General features: G+C 49.3%; 1 protein-coding gene across 2 annotated transcripts; it reads left to right on the top strand.

Annotated features, from left to right (window-relative positions):
* On the top strand, positions 1 to 23,868 carry cica (capicua transcriptional repressor a). 2 transcript variants are annotated; one of them, XM_042075768.1, is made up of 21 exons: positions 1 to 165; positions 2,891 to 6,956; positions 8,445 to 8,579; positions 8,911 to 9,064; positions 10,090 to 10,189; positions 10,872 to 11,054; positions 11,336 to 11,468; positions 12,284 to 12,450; positions 12,890 to 13,025; positions 14,739 to 14,836; positions 15,138 to 15,624; positions 16,318 to 16,457; positions 16,643 to 16,803; positions 18,348 to 18,535; positions 18,680 to 19,111; positions 19,644 to 19,819; positions 20,013 to 20,164; positions 20,270 to 20,421; positions 21,456 to 21,587; positions 22,810 to 22,935; positions 23,377 to 23,868. In XM_042075768.1, exons 2-21 carry the CDS (start codon positions 3,146 to 3,148, stop codon positions 23,649 to 23,651), a joined length of 7,338 nt encoding a protein of 2,445 aa, XP_041931702.1. In that variant the 5' UTR covers positions 1 to 165; positions 2,891 to 3,145; the 3' UTR covers positions 23,652 to 23,868. The 2 variants fall into 2 exon arrangements, with proteins under 2 accessions (XP_041931702.1, XP_041931701.1); XM_042075767.1 differs by having other exon boundaries at positions 15,138 to 16,065.
* The last annotated feature ends 940 nt before the right edge of the window (positions 23,869 to 24,808 follow it).

Raw genomic sequence — 24,808 nt, 5'->3', positions numbered from 1 at the left:
GACTGTAGTGTAGGACAGAAGCTGTCGTACTTTTCCTCGTTTGGGAGGCTTTAGCGGAAGAAAAATATTTGCAAGCCCAGATACTGACAACTGTGAACAACCGGCAATTTAATTGTTTTAATTTTGGAGGAATATCTTTGTAGCGCAACTGATAAATATTTCTGGGTAAGTTGAACATAAGCTACAAATCTTTCTTCTGCAGCACTGCGGAGGTTTGCCTGTTTTGCTTTGTTGGGGTTTCGGTATTGGGTGTTACTTAAACAAATAAGAATAGCCTATATTATATTTCGTGGTCAAACTGGTTTCTATTTAAACCGAGTTAACTGGAGAGATAAGTGTTTTACCATCCTCAGAGAGAAGGGAGGGGGGTAGGGTGCACAGTCAGTCTAAAACTTTTTTTTCTAGAAAACGACACAACAGCTAATAGCTGAATTAGTCTGCAACAAATTATACGTTTCAATATAATTGTGCGTAAACTACACTTTCTTAATTAGTTTTGTACAACCTAGAAAGTATATTCCATGTTTCAGCGACGTTTTTTTTCTCTCTAAGACGACGCAAACGTTTCATTCTGCTTTGGGTGTTCTCCTCTAGTCGAGGGCCTGGTCTTTTCCTGTTGTCCTCAAAAATGATACATTGTAATGATATGGCCAACTGGATATTCTATTGATCAGTTACTGTAACGTAGTGGATTAGCAGTAGCCTACGATTACCGTTTGCTGCTGTCTCACGCAACGATTGCGTGTAAAGCTTCACAAATGTAATTTAATTTTAACGCCACAGCTTCCGTGTTTAGGTGTGCTTATATAAACCCCTCGATGACACAAGTGTTTTTACACGTATTCACTCGTGTGATCATATTTGGATGAATGGTGTAGCTTTGTGGACAATATGTTTAGCGGCCTTGTAGAGGCGAGAGGCCTGCGTCACTCCACTTCTGGGTTCTTTGTGTAGTAGGTGGTAGTAAGCGCAGAGTAGGGCACTACGACCAATAACAGCGCTTGACACACATACAGGCTGCTGCTCAGCAAAAACTTTCTCAGGCCCATATCCTATGATTTGTTGTCCGCTCCCTGTACTGTCCAACGTAGGCCTACACGCTTTTACAATAGGTTTGTTAGCCAATAGCAATATTAAGGCTATGTGCCGATGAGTCCATTTTGTTATAGTAGCCTGTTATGCATATGATTCTTTCTGAAGAGTTAGATAATGTACACAACGTTACTGCTGTTAATTACCGGTCACCTTTAGTACTTACCAACCTACAATATCGTAATACGCCTGAAATCGGTAAGTTTAATTGTAATGGCAAATTATTCTCGTGTAACAGATTCGATTTATGAATGAGGAAGATAGTTTTAAAGTATCACTTCATTGCTTTGCCATTGCCCTGGTTTTGCTCTCATACCATTTTTTTTACATATTTACTTTGGTTCATAAAGAGTGAACCTTATCCACCTTAATTTGTATATATTTTTCTGTGGTGTGTGAGTGCTATAGTAGGACCTTGACAGATGACATAATGGTGGAATTTTATTGGTTTGTTGGACACACGTTATTTACATAGTCCACAGGCTCTCAGAGAACACTGTGTTTGACTGAATAAGGTCTTTTGAATGCTGCAGCTGTGTTGTGGTTTGCTGCATGGCCTTTGCAATGTGCTGCCACACCATCAGCAACTACACTACAACCCTGTCTAGTACTGCCAACATCAAACATAGTCTCAATACCATGCATTCGCCTACACACACACACACACACCAAAATGGACTGACACTTGGTCTATATAGTGCACAGTTAAGACTTGCACTTTGGCTCTGACCTCCAAAATGGATTTTTTTCTCCACTTTCTGCAGGGTAGCACTCTGTAAGTGGGGTGTGAATCATTACCACAAGCTGCTCTGCTCATTACATTTCAGAAATATACAGAAAGTGGCTTACCAAAGTCACACATATAGAGCACATACGCATCATTTGACATCATGTCTTATTTAAAATAAAAGTCGAAGTAACCAGGTCACCTATGATTAATGAGGTCTTCATTTCGGGGGTATGAGTATGAGGTCAATGCTGAGTGTTGAACCTAGATGTGTTGACTCAGGCCAGCCAGCCACTATGCTAACTAAGCCACGGTCACTGTTTTCTGTGGACAAACACCAAGAGGTGGACTCTCCAACTCCGTAGAAGTGTGTTGTTTAGACAAGTTTTTGCAGGGGTGTTGCATTTTTTAAAGAGATAAGGCTGAGCAAAAGGAGCGTCTATAAAAAGAGGCGAGTTGAGAGAGAGAGAGAGAGAGAGAGCGAGAGAGAGGGAGTGACAGAAAAATAGAGAAGGGCTGGTGATGTGTATAGTAGTGGGAAGTTAAGCATTGTAGGGTTGTAGGGGCGGATTGCTTCAGTAATAAAATGCGTAAAGGTCAGAGTGAGTGAGTGAGTGAGAGAGAGAAAGAAAGAGAGAGAGAGTGAGTGAAAGGGAGTATGAGAGAGAGAGAGAGAGAGAGAATTACCAGTGAACCAGGAATTCCCCCTCCTCGACAGTTCTAGCCAAGAAAGTAGTATGTGTTTTATACTTGTCTGGGCATGCAATTCTATTTGTGTGGCTATGTTTATTATTTAGCACAACACAAATCAACAATTAGACTACACTAGACACAATTGTCTCATCGCACGCACGTCTCATCCTAATATAGGATTATGTAATAGATTAGCAATTAATTAAGTATACATGTAAAATCTATCAACTTATATTATGTAAAGGTACATTGTGAAAGGGCACATAAGAATAGCCTTAACTATGTACAATATTACATGTTTTTTTTAATATGTTTACACCATATTGAAACTACAATGCCACCTCATCAGTAATCACCTCACTCCACTCCTTACTTCAGGCCTTGGAACAGCAGGACTGAGCCGAGATAGAGAAAAAAAGGAAAAACAGAGGCCAAACAAGAAGAGAACGTACAAGAGAGAAGAGAGAGGAGAGAGAGAGAGAGAGAGAGAGAGAGAGAGAGCGAAAGAGGAAGAAGAAAGAAGAAGGCGGGATGAGAAACGGAGAGGCAGGCACAGAGGGAAGATAGAAGAGGAAGCAGGGAGGTGCCCGAGCAGCCCAACAGCAGAAACGACGACAGCCGAAGGGACAGGCCATGAAGCCACTGAAGAAAGGGGGCAGACCCTCGCCCCCGTCCACCCGCGCCAAGGCGAGTAGGAGACGGGGTCAGCCCGACAGCAGTCCCGAGCAGGACCAGTCCAAAGCCTCCCCCCCCTCCCCGAAAAGACACACGACGCCCCCCTCGTCCCACTCGGAGTCGTCCCATGAGGAGGCCCCCCGGATCACGGTGACCCCGGACCGGGATGAGAGCCTCTCCCGTGAGGGCGATTCTACGAAGGCGGTAGTGACAGTGGCGGAGGAGCGCCCGAGCAGCTGCCGGTCATCGGACAGCAACAGCAGCGCGGCCAGCTCCAACAGCAGCCCCAACCCGTCAGCCAGCCGCAAGACGGCCACCTTCAAGGCACGTGTGCCCAAGAAAAAGTATACATCGGAGCACTGCTCCTCGTCCGCCGGCATCACCACGGCCGCCACCGGAAACCATGGCAACGCCAGTACGCCTCCGCTCAGTAGCAACGGTGACAGCAGCAGCGGCAGTGGTGCACACAATGGTACCGTTGCCACGGCCGTCGCCACGGCAGCTCAGCCTCAGGTCAGCACTGCCAACGGCCAGCAGACACCATCCAGCACACAGACGCCCCCCAGCCAGCCGTCAGCTGGCAACGACCCCCACAACCACAGCCAGAGCGGGGCAGCCCCTGTCAGCGCCGGCCAGTACGGGGACAGAGACACGGGGGAGAGGCCTCCAGTGGCCAGCCCCCCACGCTGCTCCTCCACAGACACTGCCAGCGAGCACTCGGCCGACCTGGAAGTGACCGCCGCTGCGCGCATGCCGGCACCCTCAGAGCCCCAGCCCAGCACAGACGATCGCCCCCACCAGCAGCAGCAACAGCAGCACCCCCCAGCGCCACCCCCAGCACACTGTAACTCCAATCCCATGCAGGACAGCCTGGCCGGAGGTCTGGCCGAGGCCCTGGCCAAGGGGCTGAAGAACCAGCGCGTGCTGGCGCGGCAGGGCTCCGGGGTGTTCCGGGCGGGCGTGGTGCGGCACGTGAGCGGGGAGCAGGGCAGCGTGGAAGTCCAGCTTAACGGGGAGAAGGGCATCAGCTACTACCCCTTCCAGCCCAGCGGAGGCGCCGTGGACCTCGTGCTGGACTCCCCGCCTCCGGGAGCCGCGCAGGTGGCCATCGGGACCCACGTGTGCGTGCCTTTCGGTGGCGGCCACGAGGCCAGCGAAGGGGCCCAGCAGCTGTACCGCGAGGGCCTGGTGACGCAGGTGGACCCCCACCCAGCCGTGTCCTTCCCCTACCGCGTGCTTCTGAGGGACGAGCCTGGAGCCGCCGCCACCGCCGCCACTGCCGCCGGTCACGACAGAAGTCCACAGGAGGAGGGCGGAGGAGCCTCCCCGAGCCCCGTGCAGGCCGTGTGGGTGTCCCGCCAGAGCCTGCGCCTGCTGGTGCCCCCCTGGGACCTGGACCCGGGCAGCCGCGCCTGGGAGGACCGCGAGGACATGGAAGTGGAGCGCGAGCTCTCGCATCTTATCACGGCGCCGCTCTACACCAGGGCGCTGCCGCCCCACCCGGCGTCCGCTCCGCCGTCCTCGGTCTCGTACTCCTCGTCCGCTTCCTCGACCATCGCGGCGGCCGGGGGCTTGATGATGACGTCGGTGCTCAACATGGCAGGCGGCTGGGAGCGCGAGCGGGAGCAAGAGATGGAGAGAGAGAGGGAGCGGCAGAGGGAACGAGAGAGGGAGAGGGAAAGAGAGAGGGAGCGAGAGAGGGAGAGGGACAGAGAGCAGGAGAGACTCCAGCAGCAGCACCACCAGCAGCAACAGACCCCCGAGGAGGACATGGAGGTGACCATCTTCAACTCGACCCCGATGAGAGAGGCCACTATTGGGGCCGTGCCTGGAGGAAAGCCCCTCGGGGTCCCCCAGCACCGGCACATCCTCTCCAAGCCTCCCTACCTATCCGTGGTGCGTAACATTGGACCCCCCCTGGGCCCTCACCTGGCCCTGAACCCGCACGGACCCCAATCGTCTGTCCTGCTGGGCCTGGACGCAGGCACCCCGGTCATCTCCTCTGCACCTCAGCTGCCCCCGCTTCCGCCTTCCTCGCGGGGAGTCCTGGACAAGCCTCCCTCCGCCAACTCCCACGGATCCTCGGGGGGCTCTGGTTCGGGTGGCGGCTCGGGGTCAGGATCAGGCCCGCGGTCCCGGACTCCTCTGACGGCGGCGCAGCAGAAGTACAAGAAGGGCGACGTGGTGTGCACCCCGACCGGCATACGCAAGAAGTTCAACGGCAAGCAGTGGCGCAGGTTGTGCTCGCGCGAGGGCTGCTCAAAAGAGTCACAGCGCAGGGGCTACTGCTCCCGCCACCTGTCCATGCGCACCAAGGAGATGGAGGCTGGAGGCGGCGGGGGGCCGGGCCTGGGCCGCGACCGGAGCGGAGCCAGCAGCACGGGCACGCTCACGCCCTCCGACCTGAGGCTGGGCAGTGGGCGCACCAGCAGCGAGTTCGACTGGGACGAGACGTCCAGAGACAGCAGCGAGGCCAGTAGCCGTGGGGGCGACTCTCGTCCGCGCCTCGTGCTCCCCTCGCTCCTTCCCCACGACCTCTCGCGCGACCTCACCCGCGACCTGTCGCGCTTCGACTTCGACGAGTGCGAGGCGGCCAACATGCTGGTGTCGCTCGGGAGCTCGCGCTCAGGGACGCCCTCGTTCTCGCCCGTTTCCAACCAGTCGCCCTTCTCGCCGGCCCCATCCCCCTCGCCCTCACCCCTCTTCGGCTTCCGGCCCGCCAACTTTAGCCCCATCACGCCCCCCTCCCTCACGCCGCGCCGGCCGCGCCACCTGAGCGGCACCAAGCTGGGCACGCCGGGCTCGGACCGTGAGCGCCACCTGTCCGGCGTGGTGCCCACCTTCCAGACCAACCTCACCTTCACTGTGCCCATGAGCCCCAGCAAGCGCAAGCCCGACATCCAGCCCCCGACGCTCCCCCTGGCCCCCTCTGCCCCGCACGACTACGGCAAGCCGGAGGTCCAGCAGGCCCCTCTGGTGGTGGGCGACCCAACGCTCGGGCTTCAGGGCTTCAGGGTCCTGTCCCCCCAGAGCCAGCCCCCGACCCCGTCCTTCTCACGGCCCCGCAGTGCCGCCAGCCGCCCCCCGTCCTCCGCCGCCTCCACCCCTCCGCCCATGCTGGTGTCCCCCACGCCGCCCTCCCCCTTACCCCAGGAGCCCAGCCCTCGCCGGGGCATGCCGCTCCGCGACTCCCCCGTCATCGTGCGCAACCCGGACGTCCCGCTGGCCAAGTTCAGCGAGGGCCCTCTGAGTGGCCGGAGAGGCAGCGGAGGGACCGTGGGAGGAGGCGGAGCCGGCATGGGTGGTGCTGGCGGTGGTGGCGGTGGGGCTGGCGGAGGAGGAGGAGGAAGTCGCCCGCGAGACAACGGTGGCCAGCCCCCGCACCTCACCGGCACGCTGCAGGCCCCCGTGCCCATCAACGGCGCCAGCGCCACCAACGGAGCCGTGCTCCTGCGCAACCCCACCTCCACCCTCGTGCTGGTCACCTCCACCCAGTCGCTGACCACCGCCTCCAGCACCCGCTCGGTCCACGTGGGCTCGGTCGCTGTCTCCGGCGCTGGAGCCGGTCCAGCAGTGGCCAGCGGCGGCATGGGAGAGGGCAGGGAGAGAGAGAGGAACCCCGGGGGGCATGGAGACACCCATGGAGGGGTGCTGCCCCAGCCGGTGGCCTGCCACCCAACTCCCACTGCCCTGCTGCCCCTCATCGTGCCCGCAGAGTCCCCACAACCTGCCCCACGCAAGGACATCATCATGGGACGTCCCGGTACAGGTAAGCTGCAGCTTTATGAATTATGAATTATGAATTATGGATCTGCCAAAAGAAGGAAGCCTATGTGATAAAATATGACTTAAGCAACCCCGCACTGTCATGATGATTTCTTTTAACAAAAGTAGTCTTATGACACTTTTAGCAATATACACTACTTTATATATTATATGTTTTATGCAAAATATGTATGAGTCATTTTAAGGCTGGGAGGGTATTTCAAACTTATTTTGAAATTTCAAAAGAGTAGTATACATCGCACACTGGAGGGTATATTTTGCTGACTTTATTTGGCGTGAACAACGCGTTTATTTTGAAATGTATTATACTTCTGTTAACACTAGTAAGATTTATTCCTTGGCAAATATTGAGCTTTTTTCCTTGGCCTGAATTGAGACGTGTAGGCACATGTTCTGTGTCAGGAACTTTTCAGCTGGTTGACATAGAAACAGTTAAGACCTGTTTAAATATGTGACAAAAGCCCATATTTTGTCAGAACATTAGTAAAGGGAGGAGGTGCTTCTATAGTAAACTATTCTTACACATTTGAGTGTGTAGTGTAATGTTTGGCTAGACGTATGGTAGTTAGGTGTGCCAAATGAGCATATTATCTAATCACTCTGGTATGTTGAGACATTCTGTACTGCACACACGCACACACACACACACACACACACACACACACACACACAAACACAAACATGCAGTCGTTCCCACCCCTTCCCTCACACACACATGCAGTCACCCCCTTCCCCCCAACCACACACACATACACACAGAGGGGTGTGGTTTTAGGGTCAGTGTGTCTAAAGTGAGAACTGCAACTCAGTGGTTGGAACTTGCCCAGACATGTTGTGGGAGAGAGAGGGGTTATAGAAGAATTACTCACACACATTCACACACACAGAGACACACACAGACATACACAGACACACACACACACACACACACACACACACACACACACACACACAGAGCCACTCCCAGAGACTACATGACTGGCCCCTTGGGGGCAACTGAAAAATATGCCCCCTCCCAGAAACAAATGCTGAAAGCTCATGCAAAACCTAACCCAAAGCCACTCCCAGATGTCAGATACTATACAACTTGGAGACATAGTAGAGTAGAGTAACAGTTTCATAATTGCTCTAAACACACACAAACATACAAACACACACACATACACACACACACACACACACACACACAGTCACACACACACACACACAAAGCCATCTGCTAAGCAACAGAAAAGAGACAAGGCAAAGTTGACCTTTGAAACTTGCGAGAACTCGAACTCATGACATAACATGTCCCACTCAAGAAGCTTGAGTGGAGTGTCTGACTGACTTGCCTTTGTCAAAGGGCTTTTTGCCTGTCACTCATCCCTGTCTCTCATTGTTCCCTTGCTCTCTCTCTCTCTCTCTCTCTCTCTCTCTCTCTCTCTCTCTCTCTCTCTCTCACACATACACACACACACGCCTCCCTCAGTTTGGACCAATGTGGAACCACGCTCAGTCCCAGTCTTTCCTTGGCATTCATTGGTTCCCTTTCTGGAGCCCAGCCAATCAAATTCGTCTGGAGCCCAGCCCGCTGATGGCCAGCCACTGGTGAATCAGAGCAAAGGTAAGCTTGGGAGAGGGTGCAGGGTGGGACAGCTGTCTCACTTTGTGTTTACAATATCCAGATACAGCAAGTTTTGCAACCACACTAGTTGTGGGAAGAAAGCATAACCACAATTTGCCACATAATTAACTTTTAGAGTTTCTAGTTTCTTTTAGAGTTTTAGGTGCTTGTTTATGTTTACATTATACTGTAGTTTCACATATGATGTATTTATACTGTATATTCTAATATACAACTCATAGGGTGATATCTTTACTTACATATTTGGTTGCTAAGGGGAATATTATAGTTACTCTTCAGGGTCTTAAATCTCCCTTCGCTGACCCCACAGAGCCCCGATGTGGAGTAGCTCTTGTGAGTGATGGCCGCAGTGGCCAGTCAAGCACAGAGAGAGGCTCACCGTCGCGCCCTCCCCCTTCTGCTGAGGACCCTCCCCCGGAGCGCGAGGCAGGAGACAGCGAGACAGAGAGCGATGCAGATGACCTGTAAGTGCACACACAGTCACACACACACACACTAACTAACACACACACACACACACACACACACACACACACACACACACACACACACACAGTCACACACACACACACACACACACACACACACACACACACTCACACTCACACACTCACACACATACACACACACACACACACACAGGTCTGAGATTAGTAAAAAGGTTGAAAGTGTAACCTACTAAATATAGAACCCTCACATCCCATAAGAAGCTCAATAGGTAATACCAATACCTAGTGCTTCGACCTCAACAACCTTAAAAATATGTATTGGCACAGTACTTGTTCATCAATTCAGCCAAGTGTTCAAATAAAGCAGTATCATTCTACTGATCCAGGTCACCACATAAGGCTTGTTACTTTCATGTCCGGTATGTGTCAGCACTCAAAAAATCACGCCTCCCCTGCCGCCACACTTTTCAAAATGAGTCACTATCATGTCATGAACCAAAACAGACTCAGACTAGCTGCAGACAGACCTTAGTGACAAAATGGCTGTTGTTGTTGAGAGACACCACACAGGCTAATGCTAGTGGCTTCTGCTGCTCAGCAAGCCAGTGCAGGTTGAGGAAGGTCATTAGTTAATTTCCCAGGATGCACCTGGGCAGATAAAATGATGTGTGGTACACTATGTAAATGCAGACATAAATGGCACGTATATAAATGTAAATGACACGTAGATATCTGCTGGGTTTAGTTTGGGTCTCTTTGCCCTCTCCCCCTTATGCTTTCATTCGGACTTAACGAATATAGATGGGCTACATGGGCAAAATATGTTTTGTAGGGGAGTGTGGTTTCTGTATAGTGCATTGAGGCAGTGGACTAATTATCTCCCCATACTGGACATTGTTGTATATGGTCAAAATCAAATTCAAAGTTGTTTTATTAGCATGTTCTGTTTAGATGCAACATCAAAGCCCAAGCTAAGGAGTCAGTACACTGATCTGAGTTCAGATGAGTCGAGCATGTTCCCTTCCCTCCTATGCGTGCAGGTTTCTACCAGGTGTGTCCCAGGACCCAGCCCCTTCCACAGTCCCAGCCAAGAGGCGCACACAGTCCCTCAGTGCCCTCCCCAGGGATGGAGATAAGAAGGTGAGTGTGTTTGTCTCTTCCTGTCCTCTCTCTCCCCTCCCCTCCCTCTCTTCTTTTTGCACTTCTTGTCACCTGAATCTAAAAAGCAGATATTATTGTTGTTGTTATTATTATTATAGATGATACAATACATTGTAATAACAGCAGAGACTAAAGTGTTAAGCTAGGAAGAAGAGAGAAAGTCAGAAAGGGAGTGCATGACATTGTAGTCTCTTACCACAGTCTCTCGTTTTGTCTTCACACCTTTGCTATTGCTTGTGGGCGGAGGTCAACACTGTAGAGAGAATCTGAAAAATCCCTGCAGTCTCTCTCAAACACACAAAAGGTGTTCCAGTTAAGAAGCTACTACCCATAAAATGTAGCTTAGTGGATAGGATGTCTAACAGTTGATACAGGATGAGATCTGTTTTATGGGCTGATAGAAACAGTTAAAAGTCACTAGTAAGTGCTCCTGGCTTACTTGCTTCTCTCCTGGCCTTCAGACAACTTGGAATTTGACTCAACTTGTTTGCAAATGAGGCACATCATGACCTTGTTTCTCTAACAAATCTCTCTCTCTCTCTCTCTCTCTCTCTCTCTCTCTCTCTCTTTCTCTCCCTCACACACACACACACACACACACACACACACACACACACACACACACACACACACACACACACACACACACTGGCCTATACAGAGGGAAAAAGACCACATCCGACGGCCCATGAATGCCTTCATGATCTTCAGCAAGCGCCACCGGGCACTGGTGCACCAGAGGCACCCCAACCAGGACAACCGCACAGTCAGCAAGATCCTGGGAGAGTGGTGGTATGCGCTGGGGCCCAAGGAGAAGCAGAAGTACCACGACCTCGCTTTCCAGGTACACACACACACTCTCTCTCTCTTTCTCTCACACACACACACACACACATTGTGGAAACACATTTAATTTGTCTTTGACGCTTGCTTGTCTCACTCAAGGAACACAAGGCAGACAATCAACTAATTGTACTATCTTTTTGTTTTCTTTCTACTCTCCCCTTGTGTTCAATCTTTTCCTCTCAATAACCTTCTCTCTCGCTCTCTCGCTCTCTCTCTCTCTCTCTCTCTCTCTCTCTCGCTCTCTCTCTCTCTCTCTCCCTCTCTCTCCCTCTCTCTCAGGTGAAGGAAGCCCACTTCAGAGCACACCCAGACTGGAAGTGGTGTAATAAAGACCGGCGGAAGTCTCTTTCTGAGGGCCGTGGGACCCCTGGGGCCAAAGACCCTCGGGAGCGCAGCGCCTCTGAGAGCACAGGTGAGTGGGCACACCTGTCTCTGTCACGGACACCTTCACTAGTACACAGAATGGGGCCTATTGTGACGCTGAGAACGGCTGGAGGAAACTGCCTAGTTGGCTCAGGCAGGTTGTCTTATGCTCCGGTGATACATTGAAATTTTCGCAGTAGCGTTGATGATGGGTTTAGCCATGACAGTGTATTCTTCTCTGACTGGGAGCATTTGCATGCACAGTCTAATTGATATTTTTGGCAAAAAATATTATGTTCCCTTTATTGGAAGAGAAGGCCATTATGCCTGCATGTATTTGTATTAGCAAAGAAACAGGAACAACCTGTTTTGACTTCATCTGTCCTTGATGTCTTTGAGCAGGTATCCTGGCAGGCTTTTTAAAAAGAACTAAATGTTTGTGTTAAAACTTTAAAACCCCTTGAAAGACTTGAAGGTTTATGAAGAGGTAGTCTAATTTATCCACCTTGAATGAAATGCTCTGTCAGCAGCGCATTTCCACTTAGCGCCTTTCCCCACACCTTTGCCTGGCTCTCTGCACCATCTGCTGCTGTTTCAGCTAGCCGTTTTCACAGTCAAAATAAGGTCCAGTCTGTCAGAACACAATAATGACTTTGACAAAGTCTGTGGATTCTCAAAAGCATGTTTCCTTGGGTGTTCAGTACACATCGACATGCATGTGATTGTGTATATGACAAATGTTGGTTTACTGCGAGTATGTATTGATACACTGAGAATGCAGTGTGTGTGTTTCCCTTGTGTTTGAGTGTGTGTCTGTGTATGTCCTTGCATGATCACAAGCTTCCCTGTCCTCACCATTTTCAGAGGCCCAGGCTCAAGGAGGGGATCAGAAGGGACCAGTGTCCAGCTGGCCCCCTGGATCGGAGCGGCGCTTGGGGCCTCTGGGAGGACAGCACCCTCGGCCCCGCGCTTTCTCCCAGAGTGCCGTGCACAGCCTGGAGAGGAGGGAGCAAGAGAGAGACCTAGAGAAGGTGCGATATGATCCTCCCATTTATCCTGTACGGTTGTCTAATTGCCTAGTCCTTCCAGTCCTGGACACTTTTCTATTCTGTCCCTGTTTTTCATTCACTTTCCTCTCTCTTTTCCTGTCATCCACTCATTTCCTCATCCCTGCTATCGGTCCCCTTGGCTTGCTCTGCTATTATTAACTTTTCTTCTCTCTCTCCTGCCTCCTCCATCTTTCTATCCATCACCCTCTCCCTCTCTATCTCTCTCTCTCATTCCCTCTCTCTCTCCCTCCATGCCTTTTGCACCATCTCTCTCTTTCTTCCCCATCACCAACACCTTGTCTGTGCCTATCCATCATCTCCCTTACAATGGTTATTTCTGTCCCATACCATTAAATCTTCCTCTCTCTTCTTCCTCTCCTTCTCTCTTCTCCCTCTCTCCCTCTCTCTCTTTCTCTCTCAGATGTGTCAGGAAGGAGGAAGCGGGTTTCGCCCGCGGCCGTCCGCCTCGTCTGGACTGCAGCGGGGGGCCAGTGAGGACGTGACCAGCGACGAGGAGCGCATGGTCATCTGTGAGGAGGGTGACGATGACGTCATAGGTGAGTCTGACCAAAAGTGACGATGTCACAGCACAAGCAAACAGATTTGTCTCAGTCACATGCAAATAGCTATATGTAAATTACTCTTATGAGCTCTTACTGCTACTTAATTGGCCCATAGAACTTGTATTTATTCAGTGTTAAATATTGAGCTGACATACGTTCATGACAGCCAGTTGTGCCCTTTGGTAGCTGGTTGCTCACTGATTTGTTTCATTTCTCTATTTCAGTTTTCCTCTTTTCTTTAAAAGCCAGTGCCCAATAGCATACTTGCTAGATACTTCTCAGTGTGTGTTATGTTCTCATATTTTATTTCAGTTCTGTTAAGTATGTATATGCAGTGCTTCAGCCCACTGTAACCAGTATCTTAGCAACTAAGAAAACAAATCTCTTTCAGCCCTCTTTCTGTATTCACTTTTGAGTTTGGAGGTCATAGGGGCACATGACATGAATTACATGCTTTATATAAAATATAGTCTAACGATTTGTGTGAATTGTGCTCATATGATAAGAAGAACCGAGGTGTAGGCGCATGGAAAGCCATAGGGGATAGCAGTGAACATGATTCCTTGTTGTTCTATTGAACCTATATAGTATGTCCTTCTCTATGTCCTTGCCTTTCAGAAACATTTTAGACTACATGAAAAGTTAATTGGTTTGCATGCTTGAGATCAGGGCGGTTGGATAAACAGAGTGGTAGACGGCTTTCATAGTTTGTAAAAGGGTCCTTTATGTAGTGCTTGGGTACATGCAAAGCGAGACTTGTGGTTACCCATGGAGCCACCTGTGTGTGGGTGTGCTATTTACATTGCTCACATACTATGTATGGTATTTTACATTAAAGGAAATCATATCTGAGCAGCAGCGTTTTTGGTTACAGCTTCCTTATCAAATGTCAAATAGTCCCTGTCTCGTACACTAGTTCAGCTTTACTCTATGACGTCATATTGACCTTGTCTAGGGCTCTTGTCCACTTGTATTCCACGTCATATTGACCTTGTCTCTCTTACTGTGCTGTGTCTGTATTCAGTATGGTCTGTGTCCACTGAAAAGCCCAGTGGTGCCAGGCTTGCCAGTGTTATCGCACCCTTGTACTTGAGTGTCAGTGAATAAAAAAAATGCAGTGTCCACAGAACATGATCTCGTTCGACAAGATTCGTCATTTTTTCCATTTTCTCTCTCTCTCTCTCTCTCTCTCTCTCTCTCTCCATTAGTATTTCGGTTAAAGATGCCAAAGGTTGTTTGAAGTGTTGCCACAACAGACCCTGGGCACCATTTGTAGGGCAGATTGATTTTAACTCAATCCTGTGTCTTTTCTCTCTCTCTCTCTCTCTATCTCTCTCTCTCTCTATCTCTCTCTCTCTCTATCTCTCTCTCTCTCTCTCTCTCTCTCCCCCTTCTGCCCCGGCCGGATATGATGAACTATCGATTCATCCTCGCGTCTGGCCGGAGCCTGCGAAAAGAAAAGGAGAGCTCTCCAAGCACAGGCCAATAATAACCACTCTGTCATTCCCACTTTTCATTCGCACGGCGCGGGGGTCAGTGAAGTATCCTGGTGCACGTCTGACCAGCCATATCTCTGCACCCGGCCATCTGTGTTCCGGATTGGCTCATACGCGCTCTCTCTGTCCTCTTATTGGCCGGTGCGTGCTCTTGGGGGTCATCTGATTGGCTGACGTTCTTGGCCTGTGTCTTTTTTGTCCCTGATTGCAGATGACTCCTTCCCCGAGGGCTCTATAGACCTGAAGTGCAAGGAGAGGGTGACAGACAGTGATGAGGAGAACGCGTCTGCAGATGAGGCCGATGGCAAGGTGGCTCTCTTTCACACACACACACACACACACACACACACACACACACACACACACACACACACACACACACACACACACACACACACACACACACACTCACACACACACACCACCCACACATGCACAAACACAGTGAGATGTGAAATCTGTGAGATGCAACAGCTGCATGATCTGAACAAGCTGATGGATCAATACCTGTCACTGATGACCACCGCCATGTCTCTCAACCCATGAAAGGAATCATTGCTGACCCATCTCTCTTTCTCTCTCTCTCTCTCTCTCCCTTCTTTTTTCACAGCGAGCTTTCCAGCCTGTTGTCCGTTCGTCGCGTTCCTACTCCCCTGGCAGTGACCCATCCAAGGGTGCGGGCAGCCGAGGCCGAGGCAACGGCCATAGCCAAGAGAGGATGATCAACATGGCGGGAGGACTGGACGTCAGCGGTCGACCCAAGGAGGTGAAAGAAGAGGAGGGTGGAGAAGGACTAGGTGGAGGAGGAGGGGTGTCCCAGCCTTCTGCTCACTCCCTCTCGTCCTCCGGCCCGACTCACCACCCCGGGAACGGCGTGACCCAGGTGCTGGGGCCGGTGCGGATGGCGTCCACCGTGGTGACCAGCGTGGTGCGTCCTGTGGCCAGCACCCCGGTGCCCATCGCCAGCAAGCCGTGCAACGACGGCGGCCTGCCAGCCGACAAGAAGACCAAGTTGCTGATCGCCGCCGGAGGAGGAGGAGGAGGAGGAGGAGGAGGAGCAGGAGGCGGCGGAGGAGGTGTCACCATTGCCACTGGGGGTGGGTACTTCCCCTCGTCCTCTCCCATACCGCAGGGTGGCGGTGGCGGTGTGGTCACCAGCTTGTTGCTGGGAGGGGCCTTCCCCAGCCAGCCCACTGTCCAGCTCCTCACCCAACCCCAGACCCTCCCCTGCCCGCCCGTCGGTAGCCCCCCTACCCACGCCAACGGCGGCACCCTCCCCCTTTTCCTCCCCGCCTCCTCGATCACCCCCCCCGGCGGCAGGGTGGGCAAGCCGGTCACTCAGGTGCAGTACATCCTGCCCACCCTGCCCACCAACCCCAAGAGCCCCTCCCCGCAGCAGCACGGCAGCGTCCTCACGTTGCCCACAGCCCCGCCCACCCACATGTCCTTGGCCAATGGTGTGCATTCGGGGGCAGGACCAGGGATAAGATATGCCTCAGTTCCTGCAATGGGCGGGCTCAGCCCAGGAGGAGGAGGAGGTGAGATGGAAGATGTGATTGGCTTAATATGGACAAACAATGGAACGGAAAAAAAAAGATTCCAATGAAATTTAGCACATCATATTTAGCTGTCTTCATATGAATTTAAGCATGACAGGCATGCCATTGGTCAACCTTAACCCTCAAATGATAAACCAACACACTAACTTTACAGTCAGTCACACATACATGGCTCATAGTGCCATTGTCATCTCCCTCTCTCAATCTCTCTTCTTGTTTTTTTTTATCCAGTTCAAGCACAGTCCCCAGTATTGCAAAGCAAGATGCTGGTTCCCATGGCGACAGTGAGAACGGGCTCCACGCCTCCGCAGCCCATCTCTCTGGTCGCCCCACAACTTCCTGTTCAAAATGGTGCTCAACCAGGAAGTAAGGTGCGTGAGAAGCTCTCCAGTCGCACAGAACGCTTTCATGAAGCGCACCTCCATTTTTTCCTTTTCTAGATTTAGCCCCTTGTCGAAGCAGAGAGACAATTTAAGTGAAATGTCCCTTGGTGGGTGTGGGCTTATGTGTGAAGTCTTGGCCACAAATTGTGACTCATGAGTCTCTTCCTGTTCAGATCATTCAGATTGCTCCCATGCCTGTGGTCCAGACCAACGTTCACCACTCAGCAGCAGTGCACCCTGGGAATTCCTTCCCTGTCTCCATGGGAACAGCGACTGTTATGGCTACGGGCTCCGCTCCCCCACAGACTGTTCTGCTTACTCCTCCTCCCACAAGGTTTGTTTATGTGTGTGTGTGTGTGTGTGTGTACGTGTGTGTGACGTGTGTGTTGGAGAGTATGTGTATGTGTGTATGTGTTTTCTAATCTCTACATCAGGGTTTTCGAACCTTTTTTGTGCCACGACAGACAGACACTGAAAATAGCCCAACGGCACACCAGCATATCAAAAATTGTACAAAAATTTAACTTTCCAGAGCCTAGAGCTTCTAATTATATCTGAGTCTCCAATGAATGTAGGTCCCTTTTATATCCTGTATGCAAGACCCTTTAAGTGAAATGAATGGCGCAAAATTATATGTAGTTTTTGTAAGTATAACACAATAGAGCAATGGGTTAAGATGCTTACAGTTGTCCTATAGATTTTTTGTGCCTAAAAACAAAATAATTATTTTTGTTTAGGTTTGAAAAGTTAGCCCTATTTTATAAAAAGCTAAAAAGGAACGCAATGATCATCCACTGTTTCAAGGGGAGTGACATCAGGGACAGATTAACATTGCTCAACATGGAGTTGTGTTTGAGTTGGAATTGTTTTGTCTGAAAATCAACAATTGGCCTTAGAAGAGTATTTCATTACATTGCATGAATAGTGCAACTATCAACTATGCAACTATGTTGTATTCTCAAGGCGAGCAGTGTTATTATAAATTCTTTGACAAAACTTTGTTAGACCAATGAGGTGAAATTAGATCATTTTCACACCTAACAATCTCTCACGACACAGTCAACACAAACAAGGCTCTACATAAATATAAACAACTATGTGTTTGAGTGTGTGTATGTGTGTGTGTGCTACTCTGTGTGTTTGTATGTTTGTATGTGTGTATGTGTGTGTGTGCTACTCTGTGTGTTTGTATGTTTCTAATCTGCACATAAATCTGTATGACTTACTGTGCTCAAGCAAGTCCTTGTTGGTCTGTTCCCCAAACTGAATTTTCAGTAAAGATTTGGCCCTCAGTAGAGGGGACAGCCGAACAGGCTGCCCTGTTAAAGCTCCTGTCATCTCCAGTCCTGTCACCAGTCAGTCAAGGAGCATTTTTATCAATGAGGGAGAAGCCTTGTCAGTAGACTCACTCATGGAGTTACAGTCACAAAGCAGAGCCATTTGTCATGGCTTCTCTCCTGGGTAATAACAAATGGCCTCCCTACTAGAGGATTTGTGTTGGAGTCGAACAACTTCAGGGACTTGAAAGTCATGATTGAAGTCAAACAACATTAAGGAGGATAGTCAAGTGAATTTAAGGAGAAGTCTAACAAAATACTTGAATAGTACAACTTATCATAATATATGCAGACCTGGTGCCATGTCTTCCTTCAAACTGCAGAGACTAGTCTCATATCTTTATCTTATCATCAGATCAGCTATCACATTATTGCACTGACAAATTTTAGAGTGATAGCACCCTACATTGTATTAATTTTAAACGACAAAACAACAATGAAACATTAACACAAAAAATGTAATTCTGCTTGGAGTGGTTCTTAAATTGGTCCAGATACTGAGGAAAAACAGCACCTGAATGTTGTGTGTATTCGTTTTCAGGATCACTTATGTGCAGTCCACCACAGGCGTGGTTGCCCCAATGCCACTGGTCTCTACAGCGACGGTCTCCACTCCGCAGCAGCTCCCGCCTCCCTCAGGTCCAGCGTTCCTGCCATCGTCCCTGGCAACCCTGGGGTTCACTGCCATAGCCCCCGCTGGCCAAGCCCTGGTCCAGCCAATCGCAGCAGGTGAGAAGAAGCCAATGACCAAACATAAATGTGAACTTAAGAGTAAACTGATAGCAAGCCAGGTCTCTATTAGAGACGGATGGCACACTTTAATAGATTTGTATTTATCAGTCTTCTCTTTCTCCTCCTTTTTCTTTCCATCAGGACAACCACCCCTCTTGGCCCCGGCTCCTCCCCCCAACTGTCCGTCACAGCCCGCCGTGGCCAATGGAGCGCCACGTCAAGTGCTCACGGCCATCTACCCCGCACCCAGCGTCACCCTAGCGACAGGGATGGTTTCTGTGGCAACAGTACCCCCGAACATGACCCTCGCCCCTTCCTCCTCCAGTCCAGACTCCCCCTCCTCCGGATTGCAGACGGGGATAGCCGCACCTGCACCGGTGTCCCAGCTGTCGGACCCCATGAAGGTGCAGCCTCACACCGACGGACAGGTGGGCTCATCGCCCGTTGCCATGGAGATAGAGAGGCAGAGCGTCCTGGAGAAGCACGCAGACGGAGAAGCACAGGTGGAAACCCCAGGACACACCACCACAACAGCACAAACAGGCAGCACAGCCCTGCATCCCACCACCACAGGTAAACACCAGCTCTTCATATTACAATGCCATTACAGTGCTCAGGTATTGCTTTATTTTGAGGTTCAATAATCTCACATTTGTTATGAGCACTGTAAGCAGAGTTAGCAGCAGTCATTATTGGAAAAAGAAACTTTAATATAAAGGAGTGTCATTCTCCTCTAATGGCTTAAGGCAGACACCACATCTTTAGAGGTATAGCCAATGCATGTTCATTCTGTGGTATTGTGCACAGGCCTAGTGCATGAGAAGTTTGTGTAGATGTGCTTCTTCCTGAGGAGCATAATTATGTCATAGTCAATAAATAAAGCTAATAGCTGCGTTACTTAACAGTGGGTCTCATCTAAAAGTACTGCCTTGGCTATCATGTCATGATATGAGGGTTTCTGGTTTGTATTATATTTCTTGCTTATCAAAGATGTAGTTGTGTCATTCGCTGACTCTTTTTTCTGAATGATGAGGACCATGCTCCTTCAAAATGGCTCCTGCTGCTTCTTAGAGAATGCCACGTCACGTTGATGATGTTCCTGCAGGTCGCCATGGCAGCATGGCTCAGGATGCAGCCAATCAGAGCGAGACAGAAAGAGAGCGGAAGATGGAGGAAGGCGGAGTCTCATGGCGAGACCAAGTGGCTGAAGGACAGGGGTCCGAGAGGGCCCCCAAGGGCCACAGCAATGATGAGAGTGGGAGGGAGGACCATGGCAAAGAGGTGAGGAGGATGGACACAGGTTTGAGTTCAGCGAATAGAACTCTCTTCCTCCCTCTCTTTGCTATCTAAATCCATCTATGCCAATAGTGTCATGTGAAAGTGAATGTGTTCGTTTTAAACTGACTTTTATGTTTTTCCTCTTCTCTCTGTCTGTCTCCTCTCATCCTCTCTCTGCTGCTTTCCCTCCATGTAGGTGAGACGTAAGGAGTCCAACTCCCCTGCGCCTCCTCCATCAGGACTGGAGCCCCCACCTCCACCTCCTCAGAATGACAGGGACAACTCCACTGTCAAGAAGGCCAAGTCCCGCCCTCCGCCACTCAAGAGGACCTTTGAGCCTGTCGACAAGTGAGTGACCACCAATGACCACCAATGACAACCAATGACTCCTTAGAGAAGCACTCTGGAGGATCTCTGTGATTGCCTTTAATGTCGGGGTCTCTTCTTTGATAGGGTGATGTCGGGGTCGTACTTCGAGGAGCGTCTGGCCGAGCTGCCGGAGTTTCGGCCCGAGGAGGTGCTGCCTTCCCCCACGCTGCAGAGTCTGGCTACCTCACCTCGAGCCATCCTGGGGAGCTACCGCAAGAAGAGGAGGAACTCCACCGGTAAGACGAAGGGAGGGAAGGATGGAGGGAATACATAGAGAGCTAAGAAAGAGGAGGAGGGTTGGGGGAGAGAAGGGGGTCCCATACGGTGCCCCCACCATGGGTATATGTGGCCACTATTGATCAAGAAGAGAATGAATTGTCAGTGTAGCACATTATAATACAGACTAAAACTGTCGATGCTACTCTGAGACTTGTAGAAAAGGGATAGTTTGCTGTAGAACTAGCAGTATTATGTCTTTTTTATTGATCTATTTTCTAGTATGTGTATGTGTTGGGGTGGGGGCCGGGGGCAGTTGTTATGTTGGAGAAGCTGTTAAATTATCATCCCTACTGCCCACGAAGAATGCATAATTGCTGGAAATATGAACATGAGGTCTTCAAGTTTTTAGTGGTAGAGAATGATTTTATCATCGTTATTATCACTTCCAGTCATGGAACGTCTTCCTCATCCCTTCCACCCCTGTTAATGTGCTAATTTTCTTTCATCAACTGTCCAAAATGGAGTGTTACTTAGCCAGACACAGCTTTTGATTTTCTGGGGATGCTTTGGGGGTTTCCATAACATACTTGGCATTGGCTGTGTTTGGCAAGAACATCTGCTTGTGGCCGAATTTCAAAGCTCTTCCCTTCCAGCTTCAAGAGGCTTTTGTGTTGTTTGCTGTGATTTAAAAGTCTGCAGTTGTTAGATGATTTTGAGCTGCTGCATTTTCTGTTCAGCTCCGAGGACTTGAGTGAAGGAATTTTGCATTCCACATTCATTTTGTTTTCCATAGACACGTAGTCTAACGACTTTCCTGACTGTTTGTATGAGTCATCGAACCTGTTTTAGCTTCTCTGTAGAGGAAGTCAAAAAGAATGTCTACTTATCCTTTTTCGTCTGGTTTTTCATCTGACTCTTTTTCTCTTCTCTTCTCCATTTCTTATTCCACTCTTCTTTCCTCTCGTCTTCTCCCTCCTTAACTCCCTCCTTCGTTCCCTCCTTTCTGTCATGTCCTCTCTTCCTCCTCCTCTCTGTCTCCCTCTCCTTTCAGATCTGGACTCTGCTGATGACCCCAGCTCTCCCAGGAGGAAGAGTCGCCGGCTGTCCAGCTGCAGCTCCGAGCCCAACACGCCCAAGAGCGCCGCCAAGTGTGAGGGGGACATCTTCACCTTCGATAGAGCAGGTAAACACGCACATGTAACACAATTCACAATATACTACGTAGTGTACTGTAGTGGTACCATAGTGATGGTGTTGACAACAGATGGATAGATACAGTTAAGAACAAAATGATTCATACCCCTGGCAAATATTGATTTAATGTTTCATTTTCTCTTGACCAATATGTTTGTTCTGGCTGAAAATGACACTGCCACATGGCAAAAGGTTGTAAGATAATGTGGGAGAAACATGGAATCAAAAAAAGAAGTGTTTTCATTTTTGCTTAATGCTTTTTTAAAAATTTTATGAAAAATTGCATGTCGAAAATTATTCATACCCTTTTTAAATAATCAATGGAAACATCTTTATTTGCATTCGCAGCTCTCAAAATGGTTCTTATAATATCTACCAAGCCTCTCCATGTCTCCACAATGATTCTAAACTGCACCTTTTTAACAGAAATCCGGGTTTTGAGGCAGGAACAATTATTTGCCATCACTCTGGCCTTGTGCTCACTTTTTTGACAGACTGAGATCTGGACTCTGGCTGGGCCACTCTAAAATGTTGATTTTGTTCTCTGTTAACCATTTCTTGCCTTGTTTGACTGTATGTTTTGGATCATTGTGTGGTTTAATGGTCCAATGCCGCCTATTGGGACAGGTCTCCCAGCAGACTGCCTGATCTTGGTAAGTATTATAAGAACCATTTTGAGAGCTGTGATGGCAAATAAAGATGTTTCCACTGCTATTTAAAAAGGGTATGAATAATTTTCATAAAAATATTTTAAAAAGATGAAAACGCTTCTTATTCTGATTCCATGTTTCTACCACATTGTCTTACAACCTGTTGGCGTGTGGCAGTGTCATTTTTAGTCAGAACAAACAACATTAAAAGAAAATCAACATTACATCAATATTCGCCATGGTCGACACAACATGGGAACATGAGAAGAACGAAATAAGAACTATAATAATAAGGTGTTTGTGCTGACCAACTACCATAGTGAATATAAATAAATAAATATAAGTATGTACTAAAAATGAGTACAATGAGACCTGTCCTACATAAGACCTATCCTACATAAAAAACACACGTCATAGCATTTCAAATAGCAGCAAGAGATGACGGCTTGAGATGACTCAAAGCCATAGCAGTGTGGAAGAGTTAATCAGTCTGACAGCGTCCGGGTAGAAGCTGTTCTTTAGCCTGGTGGCCCTTGGTGATAACTGTTTGTATGTCCTCAGGAGAATCGGAGGACATGTTGGTGGAGCCGGGGGAGCGCGCTCCATACTCCTCCCTGCGCCGCACTCTAGACCAGCGGCGGGCTCTCGTCATGACACTCTTCCACGACTACGGCTTTTTCCCCTCAGGTAGCCTATCATGTCTGTCACTGTCACTGGCTACAGTATAGTGCTTTGTTCTGTGTGTCTGTGTGCTCTTGACAGTGGGCAAAACACTGTTTAGTTGAAAAATATAATATTTTAAGTATAATAGGTTAATTAAGCAGTGGAATAATTATCATAGTAATTCAACATAATTATCATCAAAATGGTGTTATGATTATTTTATTTATTTTATTTATTTTATTATCTTAAAATGGCTGCTATGTTATATAGTTATAGTTAAACAAATAAGCTTAAATTAATCAATAAATCATATTTATAACCATTTAACCAATTTAAACATTAAGAGTCTGCAACTATTGCTAATTTCAAGCAAACAAACAATACAAGTTAAAAGTGAAGAGAAGTGAGTAGTCATAGACGATCAAGTAACCCCCCCCCCCCCCCCCCTCTCCTCTCCTCTCCCAGCCCAGGCCACGGCTGCCTTTCAGGCCAGCCATTCGGACATCTTCCCCACCAAGGTGTGCCTGCAGCTGAAGATCCGCGAGGTGCGACAGAAGATCATGCAGACGGCCACGCCTGGGGCCTCCGAGGGCCCGGGGCCGACCGGAGCCGACTCCGCCTCCACCCCAGGCCCGTCCAGTGCACCACTGCGAGAGGAAAGTGGGGCGGAGTCTGACGAAAGGGGGAGTGGTCACGAGGAAACCAACAACACAGGCGAATCACAGGATTCCACCAGATGAAGAAGAACGACTTACAACAACAACTAGCAATTAATAGCGAAGATGGAGGAGATGAGAGACACACGAAGGGAGGAATATTACCTACACTTTCCCACATATTTACATACAACAACACTTTTTTGTGGCAAATTTTAGTTTCTTTCGTTTGTGGGACACAGAAAATATGTGGCACACTCTCTCTTATAACACATTCACATCCACAGCCACACACAGTCACATACACCCAATACACACCCGAACATGCACACACACACACACACACACACACACACACACACACAGCATGCACACACACACACACACACACACACACACACACACACACACACACACACACCTACACACACACACACACACACACACACACACACACACACACACATACAAGCAAACAGACTATACAGTCTATAGAAATAGACTCACTCAGCAAACATTACCCACCGAAACTCACAAACATTTATGCAAGGACACAACGCAAAACACAAAAGAAAGAATAAAATCTATATCTATAATGTCGCCGTCGGTCAAACGGACACTCACACACAACAGGCACAAAATGAACTTTTTGTAAAGAGCATGACCAGGCACACACTTACTTTGTACAGTGAGGAGAGGGATGGAGCATCCGAGCACCATGTAGACCGATGGCCACACACATACACATGGAAAAACCACCATCAACTTGCCACTTCTATCTCCCACAGTCCCCCAACCTCTTCTCCACACATCCAGCATTGGTGGCTAAGCGTCCAGCCACCTGACCTCAGTTCCAGTGCCCTACAATGCTGCGCCCGTGCCAGCCCCTCGACTGACCTCTGCTCATCTTAACCAAGCCATCGGCTCTTGCTCTCCTCATTGGCCTGATTGTTATACTGAATGGATAAGAATGTCTCTTCCTTGTTTTTATTCCTTGCTTTTTGGGGGTTTTTGTACTGTTGAAGTGGACAGAAACTGGGCCCATGGTGGCTGGTTCTGTTGGACCTAGTCACCCAGACCCAGGCAGGCGTGTAGCAGCGGTGCTGGTTCAAGTGGGAACCAGAACACTTTGGTTCCCCCATGTTCCGTGGTTCCGGTTCCGTGTTCTGATGAGAGAAAGGGAAGCAGCAGCGGCTCGTCTAGCAACAGCGGCAGGAAGGGATGCAGTAGATCATGGCTGG

Source organism: Alosa sapidissima, chromosome 21, assembly GCF_018492685.1.
Source record: "Alosa sapidissima isolate fAloSap1 chromosome 21, fAloSap1.pri, whole genome shotgun sequence".
Classification (NCBI taxonomy): Eukaryota; Metazoa; Chordata; class Actinopteri; order Clupeiformes; family Clupeidae; genus Alosa; species Alosa sapidissima.
The sequence above is the reverse complement of the archived record's forward strand: the minus strand, read 5'-3'. Positions and strand labels throughout refer to the sequence as shown.